General features: G+C 48.9%; 1 protein-coding gene across 1 annotated transcript in view; it reads left to right on the top strand.

The window, feature by feature from the left end:
- The window catches only part of LOC309533186 (cytochrome P450 2J2-like), a 28,736-nt gene extending 18,637 nt beyond the window's left edge, over positions 1-10,099 (top strand). The window contains exons 6-9 of the mRNA XM_082224403.1: positions 6,484-6,625; positions 7,670-7,857; positions 8,302-8,443; positions 9,438-10,099. Of these exons, the coding sequence (XP_082080529.1) occupies positions 6,484-6,625; positions 7,670-7,857; positions 8,302-8,443; positions 9,438-9,625 (660 nt within the window). The 3' untranslated portion in view covers positions 9,626-10,099. The remainder of the gene's footprint in view (positions 1-6,483; positions 6,626-7,669; positions 7,858-8,301; positions 8,444-9,437) is intronic.
- Positions 10,100-12,494: the final 2,395 nt, after the last annotated feature.

The following is a 12,494-nucleotide window of genomic DNA, read 5'->3' as shown; positions in this document are numbered from 1 at the left end:
GCTTTAAGAGGCCTCATTGGGGTCTGGGACATCGCTGCTGCTGCATCATGAATGTTGGAGAAGGCCTCTCCCTCCTCAGGCTAATTCCATCCGGCCTAGGGGGCGGGGCCCAGGCTCACCTTCGCCACAGCTTTAAGAGGCCTCATTGGGGTCTGGGACATCGCTGCTGCTGCATCGTGAGTGTTGGAGAAGGCCTCTCCCTCCTCAGGCTAATTCCATCCAGCCTAGGGGGCGGGGCCCAGGCTCACCTTCGCCACAGCTTTAAGAGGCCTCATTGGGGTCTGGGACATCGCTGCTGCTGCATCGTGAGTGTTGGAGAAGGCCTCTCCCTCCTCAGGCTAATTCCATCCGGCCTAGGGGGCGGGGCCCAGGCTCACCTTCGCCACAGCTTTAAGAGGCCTCATTGGGGTCTGGGACATCGCTGCTGCTGCATCGTGAGTGTTGGAGAAGCCCTCTCCCTCCTCAGGCTAATTCCATCCGGCCTAGGGGGCGGGGCCCAGGCTCACCTTCGCCACAGCTTTAAGAGGCCTCATTGGGGTCTGGGACATCGCCGCTGCTGCATCGTGAGTGTTGGAGAAGACCTCTCCCTCCTCAGGCTAATTCCATCCGGCCTAGGGGGCGGGGCCCAGGCTCACCTTTGCCACAGCTTTAAGAGGCCTCATTGGGGTCTGGGACATCGCTGCTGCTGCATCATGAGTGTTGGAGAAGGCCTCTCCCTCCTCAGGCTAATTCCATCCGGCCTAGGGGGCGGGGCCCAGGCTCACCTTCGCCACAGCTTTAAGAGGCCTCACTGGGGTCTGGGACATCGCTGCTGCTGCATCGTGAGTGTTGGAGAAGGCCTCTCCCTCCTCAGGCTAATTCCATCCGGCCTAGGGGGCGGGGCCCAGGCTCACCTTCGCCACAGCTTTAAGAGGCCTCATTGGGGTCTGGGACATCGCTGCTGCTGCATCGTGAGTGTTGGAGAAGGCCTCTCCCTCCTCAGGCTAATTCCATCCGGCCTAGGGGGCGGGGCCCAGGCTCACCTCCGTAATAGCTTTAAGGACACTGGTGCCGCTGCAGCAAATGTTGAAGATGTTTATATATATTTTAAGGTGTTTTAAAGGTGTTTTTATTGTTTACTTTGTTGTACCACCGTGAATGGTGGTTTTTATCTATGTATTTTTTTTTGTTCCGTCTTGTTTTGTTTTTGGGGTTGGACATCGAGTGGGGTGGGGATTGGTTTTGTTTGGGCATAATTGTTTTGGTTGTTTTGTTTTCTAATTTGTAAATGGAGGTTAGTATGAGGCTTGGGATTGCTACCGTGGAGGGGCGAGGGAGGTATGGCGGTGGGGGCAGATGTTATAGGTGAAGGGGATCGACATACGGATATGCTCGTACCCCTTCCAATCTGCGCCCCATCCTGAGAGACGAGGGTAGGGTGAGCAAGGATTACTCACCTCCTTCACTGGTGTTGTGCAATGCCAGGTCTATAGGCAACAAAACCGCTACCCTGCGAGATTTCTTTACCTCGCAGGGGGTTGACCTGGCTTGTGTGACGGAGACCTGGGTGTGCGAAGGGGTAACTGTTACCTTACGAGAGATGGCGCCCCCGGGTTTCTCCGTCCTCCACCAGTCACGGACTGTGGGCCGGGGGGGGAGGGGTGGCAGTATTAATCCGGGAAGATTGTCCTTTCAGGGCTCTACCATCGCCATCGATCCCCGGCATTGAATGTGTTGGCCTAGTGTGGGGCTCCGAGGAGAGCTTGGCTGTCTGGCTGGTGTACCAGCCACCTAGCGCACCAGCAGCCACCCTGTCAGGCCTGCTGGAGGCGGTGGCCGGCTGGGCCTTGGAGTTCCCTAACCTATTGATATTGGGAGACTTCAACTTCCACGCTGGTGCCACTCCCTCCTCACAGGCTCTGGACCTGGTGTCTTCCATGGCGACACTAGGGCTCTCCCAGTTTGTTTCGGGCCCCACACATCAAGCAGGCCACGCGCTGGATTTGATCTTTGGTGCCGGTATAGATGTGATCATGTCTCCTTCGATGAAGGTGCCATGGTCTGATCACTACGCTCTGAAAGCCAGGATTGACTTTCCACCCCCACCCTGCTTAGGTGGCGAGCCAATTTTGGCTCGCCCGCAGAGGCTGATGGAGCCTGATAGATTCCGTCAAGCCTTGCGGGACCTTGCTCCCCCTGGCGACTCATTGACTGAGCTTGTTGAGGGCTGGAATACCCAGCTCCTGGCAGCCATCGATGAGATCGCACCTAAGCGCCCTCTGCGACCCCGCAGAAACCGGGCTCCCTGGTTTACCGAGGAGCTTCGGAAAATGAAGCGGGACCTCAGACGGCTAGAGCGAGTATGGAGGGGTGCCCGTGACGGAGCCTCAAGAGCATCTTATAGGGTTTTTATGAAAACCTATGAGATGGCAGTGAAGGCCGCTAAGAAGTCTTACTTCTCGGCCTCCATTGCATCCGCTAGCTCTCGCCCGGCGCAATTATTTAGTATAATTCGGTCTTTAACGTCCCTTGAAGGACAGCCAAATTTAAATAACAATCTGACACACAGCTGTGAGGCATTTGCGAGCTTTTTTGCGGAGAAGGTCCTGTTGCTCCGCCATGACCTCCCTGCCAATTTGGATACAATAAAGGAACTGGAGGCCCCTCGACTGTCCTCGGGTCCAGTATTGGACCACTTTGACCGGATATCTCCAGCCGATGTGGACAGATTCCTCCAAGCTGGAAAGCCCACCACCTGTCCTCTTGACCCGTGCCCGTCATGGCTGATTAGAGCGTGTCCAGACGAGGTGCGGGCCCCCCTGGGGGATATCATCAATTTGTCCCTTGGCACCGGGATATTCCCAGGGGAACTGAAGGAGGCGGTGGTGCGTCCGCTCTTAAAGAAAACATCATTAGATCCCTCAGATCTATTCAATTACCGCCCGGTCTCGAATCTTCCATTCCTGGGTAAGGTGATTGAGAGAGCGGTTGCTGAACAGCTTGGTAGGTTTCTGGATGAAACATCTGCTTTGGATCCATTCCAGTCCGGCTTCCGCGCTGGTCATGGGACCGAGACGGCTCTGGTCGCCCTAACAGATGATCTCCGTAGGCAGCTGGATCGAGGCGGGTCGGGGCTGCTGATTCTTCTAGATCTGTCAGCAGCCTTTGACATGGTCGATCACAAACTCCTGGACCACCGCCTTGCTGATGTGGGGATCCAGGGCACAGTCCTTCAATGGCTGCGCTCGTTTCTCTCTGGTCGGGGGCAGAGGGTGGCGCTTGGGGGGGAATTGTCATCGCGCCACTCCTTGGTGTGTGGAGTGCCTCAGGGTGCGATTCTCTCCCCGATGCTTTTTAACATCTTTATGCGCCCCCTCGCCCTGCTTGTCCGGAGTTTTGGGTTGGGTTGCCATCAGTATGCTGATGACACCCAACTCTATCTGTTGATGGATGGCCATCCTGACTCGGCCCCAGACACACTGACCAGATGTCTGGAAGCTGTGGCTGGATGGTTACGTGGGAGCCCGTTGAAGTTAAATCCTTCGAAGACAGAGGTCCTCTGGCTGGGGCGGGACAATATGGGATTGATGGGGCAACTCCCATCTCTTGTGCGGGTGCAATTAGTGCCAGCACTGTCCATTAAGAGTTTGGGTGTAATCTTCGATACCTCCCTCTCTATGGAGGCGCAGATTACAGCTATAACAAAGGCGGCATTTTTTCATCTCCGCCAAGCTAAGCAGTTGGCCCCTTATCTCTCTCGCCCTGACCTAGCCACTGTGATCCATGCGACGGTCACCTCCAGACTGGATTATTGTAACTCGCTCTACGTGGGGCTGCCCTTGAGACTGACCCAGAAACTCCAGCGGGTGCAGAATGCCGCGGCGAGACTCCTTATGGGGTCTTCGCTGCGAGATCACATTCACCCAGTACTATACCAGCTGCACTGGCTCCCGGTGGAGTACAGGATCAGGTTTAAGGTGCTGGTTTTAACCTTTAAAGCCCTATACGGCCTAGGACCCTCGTACCTACACGACCGCCTCTCCTGGTATGCCCCACAGAGAAACCTACGGTCTGCAAATAATAACATCCTCAAGGTCCCAGGCCTCAGAGAGGTTAGGCTGGCCTCAACTAGAGCCAGGGCCTTCTCGGCTGCGGCTCCAATCTGGTGGAATGCTCTGTCACAAGAGACTAGGGCCCTGCGGGACCTGACATCTTTCCGCAGGGCCTGCAAGACAGAGTTGTTCCGCCAGGCCTTTGGTCAGGGTGCAGCCTGACTCCCTCCTCTGGCAACCTGCACAGAATTTTGCTTAATTGGTTGCCTTCAATTTGATTTAATTAATTTTTATAATGAAATATTTTTAGATTGTGTAACTATTTTACTGTTTGATTATTTGATTGTTGTTAGCCGCCCTGAAACCAGCTTCGGCTGGGGAGGGCGGGATATAAATAAAATTTATTATTATTATTATTTAACGTGATTTTTTCTATCTAATGAGGCCATTGATCCATAAAATGAAAGCAGTAATCACTGTACTGTACTATAAAATAAATAAAACAGTATTGTGGATGATAACAATTAAATTTAAAATTCTTTCTTACCCGCGCTGATGATAGTCATTGTTTGGATGGTAGGTTTTTATCCATTTCCGTAGTCACACAATCAATCAATCAATCAATCAATCATAAAATGAAGAACAAGCTACAGTCACAAAAATGAAAAAGCCATACAAACAAAAACGCAAAAAATAGCAAAAACAAAAGCACCAAATATAAGCTCCAAATATCACCTCATGACACTTCAATCGGAAATGGAAGGCTTTGATTACAATGGGGAGGGGGCACAAATTAGCAGCGCAACAGTGAAAATGGAAGCGCAGGAGCACATTCAGCTTCTGAAGCAAAGTTCGTAAACTGAAACATTGACTTCCAGGTTTGCAGCATTCAAGTTCCAAGTTGCTCGGGAACTAAGCTGTTCGAAAACCGAGGTACCACTGTGTCCTTTTTTCTGAATCTCAGTTGAAAATCGCATTGAGTTCCCTCCAAATATTTCTCATAGTCAATTTAGTTGCTCAAGTGGGTTGACATCCATCCATAAGCAAATATAGAAATGTCTAGGAAATGTGAGCGTAAAGGAGTGGAAACTGAAATGTGCTAAGGGGTCTTGCTTTGGAGCATTTTTTGGATTGATGTTTATCTGACATTCAAATGTGGACTGAGAAAACAGAAAATCCAAAACAAAATATTCTTAAACTAAACTGAGGATGCCTCCATGAAGTTTTAAATTTATTTTTCTGTCAAATGAGTGTGTTGGTAATAGTAGCCTGTTGGCTTTTGGTGAGTTTACCAGAAGTTTGGTAGGGACTTCTGACAGGAGCTTTACAAGATTGTTTTTGATAGCGAAGCCTACCTCATTTATTTGACCTTCTTGTTCCGATAGACCTTTACAGAAGAACGTGTAGCCTCCTTTTTCTTCCTTCAATTGTCCCTTGCTTGCTCTTTGAGTCTCTTGAAGCACTGCAATATTGATGTTAAAACGTCACATCTCTCTTGCAATGATGGCAGTTCAGTGTTCAGGATGCTCATTATCTGTGCTATATCTGTCCATATATTCCATGTTCCAAAGTTCAATTGGCTTTTACCACCGCTGGGTGGTGACCCCACTGGGCGTGGTAATCCAGTCAGGGAAAAAGAGAGGCAGACTATGTTTAGGGCACCTTTTCTAGCCCCTCCCCCATTTTGGAGTGAGCAGAGTAGATCCTAAAAAGGGCTGCTCAGTCATGGATACAGCTGCCGAGCTGCTCAACTGCCTTGTTCTTTGAGTCAGAATGACTGAATCTGTATCCACCGCCCATGTGCTGTTTCATGACTAAGGGCTTCCACATTTCACAATCCTGCCCCTGTTACCATATGCTGATCACCATGGAACTTTTGGTGTTTGGGTTTGGGATGAGTTTTTTGGAAGATGCCTGTACGTGAATTTGTTTTATGTCTGTAGATCAGTGCACACTGACCAATGAACAGTCTTCGCAGTAAGGCTCTGTTCTGATGGCATGAGTTGTCATGGCAACCGGTAAATTCTTATCTGCTGCAGCTTTCATCCTTCTTTAGAGCCGTTGTAACATACCGCTTGTTATCACCCGCCTGTTCTGCCGTTGATGACTTCTTGGGTCATTCTTTGTCTAGCTCCTCCCCTTTGACCTTACCGCCTTGGGTGACCCTGCTGGGAGTACGAGATTCCCAATGGCTTCACTCACAAGGGTCATAGGAATGTGCAAGCCCACTCATCACGAAAAGGTGATGATCCAGCGAGTGAGGGCAGCAACAGCAGGGGGTGGGGGTGGCAGCAGTTTCCCATTTCACCTTAGGCACTATAAGAGGATACCCCACCTCTCATGAAGCATGTGTGGGTGGTATGGTAATAAGTGGGGGAAGGAAGATAAAGTGCTGAAGGACAGAATGTAATGCATATAAATGACATGTCACCTTCCCCATTTTCAACACCAGAGCAGGAATGACCCAGAGTCCACCTATGATGAAGAAAACTTGGCCCAGTGCATTTTCGACCTCTTTGCAGGAGGGTCGGACACAACTACGTGTTCTCTGAAATGGGCACTTCTCATCCTGGCAAGTCATCCAGATATCCAAGGTGAGAGAGGAGAGCCAGGGCTTCTCTTGACCACTAGGGTGGAGCATAGTTCTTTAAAGGTTTCACAAGGAAGCCTACAATAGTAGGGTTGGAAGGGACCCTAAGGGTCTTCTAATACAACCCCCTGCAATGCAAGAATCAACGCATTCCCCCCTCCAGTTTGATACCATACCACAACTTGTTTTCTTTTGCAAATCTGCTAGCAGTTTCTTTATGCAGCAAATGTACAAGAATGCCCCTGCTGTGAGATAAGTGACTGAACCTCATTCCTGCCTCTCCATGCTCCATTACATGAGGGATGCGGGTGGCACTGTGGTCTAAAGCACTGAGCCTCTAGGGATTGCTGATTAGAAGGTTGGCAGTTTGAATCCATAAGACAGGAGAGCTCCTGTTGCTCTGTCCCAGCTTCTGCCAACGCAGTTCGAAAGCATGCCAGTGTAAGTAAACAGGTAGTGCTGCGGTGGGAAGGTAATCAGTATTTCTGTGTGCTCTGGCACTCATCATGGTGTCCAGTTGTGCCAGAAGTGGTTTAGTCATGCTGGCCACATGACCCGGAATGCTGTCTGTGGATAAACACCAGCTCCCTAGGCCTGAAAGCGAGATGAGCAAAGCACCCCATAGTCTCCTTTGATTGGACTTAACCGTCTAGGGGTCCTTTACCTTTACCTTTTATATGAGTGATGCTAGCCAAAGATCAGATGAGGAAATGAGTATTAGTGAAACTAAGTAGGAAATATTGAGGGCTGGGGGTGGAGAATGAATATATGACAGCCTTTGATCCCAGCCCTTCAGCAAATCCAGCCAGCTCTGGTAACCAGAAACAACTGCGATGAGCTTCACTTTCAGCCTTTTCACACCTGGGATCTAGAGTGGGGAAGAACCATGTAAACAGATGAGCTCATTGGAGGACCAGGTGACCTAAAAATGCAAGAAACTGGGACTCATTCACAGAGATTTATGGAATATATTCAAGGAAATTAAATGTCCATCTGAAATAAAATGTAGTATTCACAAAAAAACTTTTGTTTCCATCATTCTCTTCAGATAAAATGCACAAGGAAATAGAAGATGTCATAGGTTCTGCTCACTCAATCTGCTATCAAGACAAGAAGAAACTGCCCTACACTAATGCTGTGATTCATGAACTACAGCGCTTTAAACCTCCCGGTTCTTTTGGGTTGCCTAGGCAATGTACAAAGGATTTCAAGCTGTGTGGTTTTCTCATTCCCAAGGTATAACAGTGTGATACAGCTGCACTCCTGTAGCCCAAGAGCAAAGAGCAGCAGAAGGTTTCATATTGAGAGATGCAGCCAGCCGTACAGGAACTTCCTGTCTATTCAAAAATCTGAAGGGCAAGAGCAGGAGCTCCATCTGCAGACATGTTTCACCATCAGCAAGTGCCATTCCATGGGGCAATTGTGGCAGGGGAGGAGCCTGAAGTATCCAGAGGTCTCACCTGGGTTGTGAACTTTCATTTTAAAACAGGTGGGGGAAAGTCCCCTTGTGTTCCTGCCTATACAGAAAGTTTTTACAGTGATGAATACAAAGCCACCCACCAAAATAATAATAATAATAATTCAGATCAGTCTCTGCAATGATTAGTCTTGGGATAGTGTGGGACAATAAAAAAAGTATTGATGTGAATGCATTCCAAGTCACTTGTTTCTTATTTGCAGGGGACTATTATTGTTCCCGATCTGCGCTCTGTTCTTCTTGATCCAACACGATGGGAGACACCTGCAAAGTTGAACCCAAATCATTTTTTGGACAAGGATGGACAATTCGTGAACAGAGAAGAATATCTCCCATTTGGTGCAGGTAAACACAGAAGACCAAGCTATGTTGTGATCTGTAGATGTGCTTACTGGTCTGCTTCTAGGAAATGACATCAGCAGCAGCACAGGAGGGAGTGGGCCAGAGCAGAAGGAGCATCTTTCTAGCTGGAGTGGCACTGCTGGTCAGCAGAATGGGGCAGGGCACTGGCAAGTTAAGCGGATCTCTAGGTTGGTGGCTTGGGAACCACACATGCACATACACTTATGTGGTCTCCATCTGCACCTCCCAACATTTGCCACCCCTGCCCTGTCCCTGAAAGAGGCAGCACTGCCAGCACCAGGATAGTGCTGTTCCCTGTCACACATCACCACTGCAAGCCACCCAACTTCTCTTCAGGCAGCAATGCTAGTTCCTACCAAGGTGAAGTAAACCTGGCAGGAGAGTTTGCTCCATGGTCTTAACCCCTTTCTGCATTGCTGATTTGGGCAGTTGACCAAAGTTTTCCTTTCATTTTTTAAAATCAAGTTTTATTAAAAAGTTTTATACATAAGACACAATAAAAATCATACTAATCTAAAAGGGAAAATAGAAAAAAGATTAGGGAAGAAAAAATAAAAAAGAAATAAAGGAAATTACAGAGTCCTCTATCAAAATTAAATCTTCACCCTTATTCTGCACACAGAAAAGTTCTCACTGGGAGCTAGACCCTCTTACATTGGGTTCTAGCCCTGGGAAATGCTCTCTGCCCTGCCCCTCCCACAGGACCCTTCATCTTCAATCCATCCTCTTCCTGAATGTATCTTCCTTGATATGAGATTGGGAACTTCAAATTACAGAACAAAACATAAGTATAACAAGAAGAAAGGAAGGTTAGCACTGACCAGGCTAGAAAATTGACAGCAGCCTTGATGTTTTCCGTATCCTAACTATGTCTATTTTGCCAAAGTGTTATGCAGAATGCTTATAGCTACAAAGCAATGAACATGGGAAAGTAAATTATTGCTCACTTACTGCCTTCTTCTTGTCTCCTCTTCAGGGTCTCGCATATGTTTGGGAATGCAGATGGCAAAGATTGAAATATTCATCTTCCTGACCAGCCTGCTGAGGGCATTCAGTTTTCAGCTGCCAAAAGGAGTCAAAGAGCTCAATCAAGAGGCTATAATGGGGATTATAACACATCCCCATCCTTATAAGCTCTGTGCAGTTCCCCGCTGCAGCACATAAGAAAATAGGAAAATATTAGGGGCTGCACCCCTGCTTCCTGCACTCGGTGACCCCTTGGCCACTCCTGACACATGAACCCCCTAGCATTTCCCCTTCCCTTCCCATCTCATCCCATGCAGCTACTGAGGTCTCTTTTCACCTTCGCAACTCCATTTCTGAAGCCACTTCTCTCTTATCTTCTGCAGCTCTGCTTTGCATCTGTTTTCCCCTTCACCCCATCTCCTCCTTTTCTTCAGGCCCTTTCATGCACCTGCTTTCATCTTCATCCCTCTCCCAATGCTTCCTTACTCCCTCCTTTTTGACAACTTCCTTTGCATCCCCATTCTTACTCTTGCTCCCTTTTCTCCTCCCCCTCCCCTTCCTTTTCTCAAATCTCCCTAACATACACATTCCCACACCTCCTCCTCTCTCCCTCTTCTGCAGCCCCCTTCTAACACCCCCCCATGCTATGTTATTGTATTTTGAAGATTAGTAGACTCCTAAGAGCAAGGGTATCAGCTTCTCCATTTGAAAAATGTTAAGTTTCTTTGATGGATACTGTACATGTGTGCTTGTTAATAAAATATCTCTCTAAATCACTACATTGAACCCGGAACCTGGAACGTGGACCACACAAGGTATCAGGAGTGAAATACGTTGTGTGGAGGCACTATGCAATATTTGAAGGCTTCACATCCTTTATCACAGTTAAGGAATGGAAGGGGGAGAAGTTTGAAACAGACATTCCCCTGACTTCCACTAGCCTTTCCTTCAATGGCAGAAGTTTCAGTAAAATGGAGATGGTGGAAAACTGAGATAACTGTGGCTTTAGCAATAATGGAGGATTGGAGGAACACTGAGCAATTGGTGTATTTGTATGTGTATGTGTGTTTGTATATATAACATTTTAACAAGGAGAAACAGCAGAGATGGGTACGGAAGCAACCACCCAAAAGCTAAGAAAACAGAAGAATGAAATGGAAAGTGGAATTAAAGAGGACAAAGAGACTTTGCGTGGCTATTCCCCCCCCCCACAGGTGGAATAAATAAAGACACTGGACACAAAGATTTAGGTTAATGGGCGAAAATGGCCACAACTTTATTGATTACAGGTAAGAAGGGTATTGGCTTTAGGCATTGGCCCCTAACCGACTATCCGGTCAAACCGGGAAGGGTTAAACACCAACAGGGGGAGCCACCCGAGATGCATATCCCTAGGCGCTCTCCGAGGGGTTACCACTCAGGGGCGCGCTTTAGGCCCCAGCCTCCGTAGGTGTCGGACGAGGCGTTGCCCCTCGGAGTCCTTTAACGAACTACCCTTCAAGCATTGGGGGAGGTGATGGCGTTCCTCCCCCCCAACCTCATTTGCATGACAATACCCCAGCCAATGCCTACCGCCACCCGAGCCATATTAGCCGGCTCGCCGCCAATACCCTCAGACCTGTAACCAATCCCTAACACCTTGAAAAATATCCGCCAACCAAATATCATTACCAGCATCAGATAGATGCACGCCATCCCAACGATAGAGCATTTCCCTGTTATACCGGATGCTTGGGTGCTTGATGACCCGTCCGCCCAACGTGGACACTCTACGCGCCACGATCCTCCTGGCTTTATTTATAGCCACGGGGTTCTCCGCGTCCCGCCAACATCGCCTTTCCAGCAAAGATGACCAAATTATTGCAGTGTTTGCATGGGATGCGCTCAACAATTCCAAGTCATTGAAAATGTTCCACATTAGGTCCACCCCTTTCCTATAAGCCAGGTCGTTCTCATCCAGCTGGATGACCAAGGCGCTGGGTGGGCCTTTGGCAGCAATTTTCCTGGATATAGCTGGGAAAAACTCTTCCCAACGCATACCCCGCCTAGTAATCCATGACACTTTAACCTTGCTAGGCAGTAGTAGGTCAGCATCCCAGCCCCTGTGTTCTGCGCGCCGTTTTGCCCAATATATGATGCTGTGGCCGATAATCCACAGTCGCACCACATCGATACCTGAAATGAGAGAATCGGAGAGCCAGGTCAGGAGGAATGCCAGGGGGTGATGGGTAGGAGAGAAAACTGAGGGGAAATTAAAAAGGCTTCCAGATGTAACCCTTGTACGCGTTGGATTTCCATCGACCCATGTCCATAATCCTTTCGGCCGGTAATCCCATATGGACGGCGGTGGTCGCCACCCCGATGCGAAAGGAGTGCGCGGCGTACTCCTCTTGCGGAAGACCGATGGCAGCGATCGCTTTGCGCATGACCCTCGTGAACTGATGTTTTGAAAGGAGGGAACCGTCGGAATGTAAGAAAAAGGGGCCATTTGATTTTGGTCTTACGCACAGGTATTTCCTGGCATCTTTTACAGGGCAAGGGCCAGCCTTCTGAGTCGCCTGGAGGCGAACCAAGGCTCCCCTGCCGAGCTGATCAGTCTTAGAGCTACGGATTTTTAATATCACATGTGAACTGGCTACAGTTACATCCTCCAACAATAGACCCCTATTGGCTGCGCAGTCTTCACAGACCACCTCGCCTATGCGCAAGGCACCGAAGAATGCGAAGAAAAATGCTGCGGAGAATAGTCTGGCTTCATATCTCGACCAACAAAGGGCCCTTAGCTTCCTGCGGATTTGGGTGAGTATATCAAGTGTTATGGGCCTTCTACTATCTTGGCCATGAGGTCTGGACCTGCATCAGCCCTCAAGCATCTTCCGCACAACAAAATGAGAACAGGGATCAACAGAGAACGAGGCTTTAGAAAAGAAGGATATTGCTGCTGAATGGATATTGAGGGTTTTGGGGGCCTGGCCTAGATCTCAAAGGTGAACCATATACTCTATGACTTCCGACTTGGACGGTGGCCTGCCTGGCTTAAACCGCTCCTTTTTCCTGCGGAAAGATG

The sequence above is a fragment of the Podarcis vaucheri genome (genome assembly GCF_965113315.1).
Source record: "Podarcis vaucheri genome assembly, chromosome: 5".
NCBI classification, from domain to species: domain Eukaryota; kingdom Metazoa; phylum Chordata; class Lepidosauria; order Squamata; family Lacertidae; genus Podarcis; species Podarcis vaucheri.
This window is presented reverse-complemented; position numbering and strand designations above follow the sequence as displayed.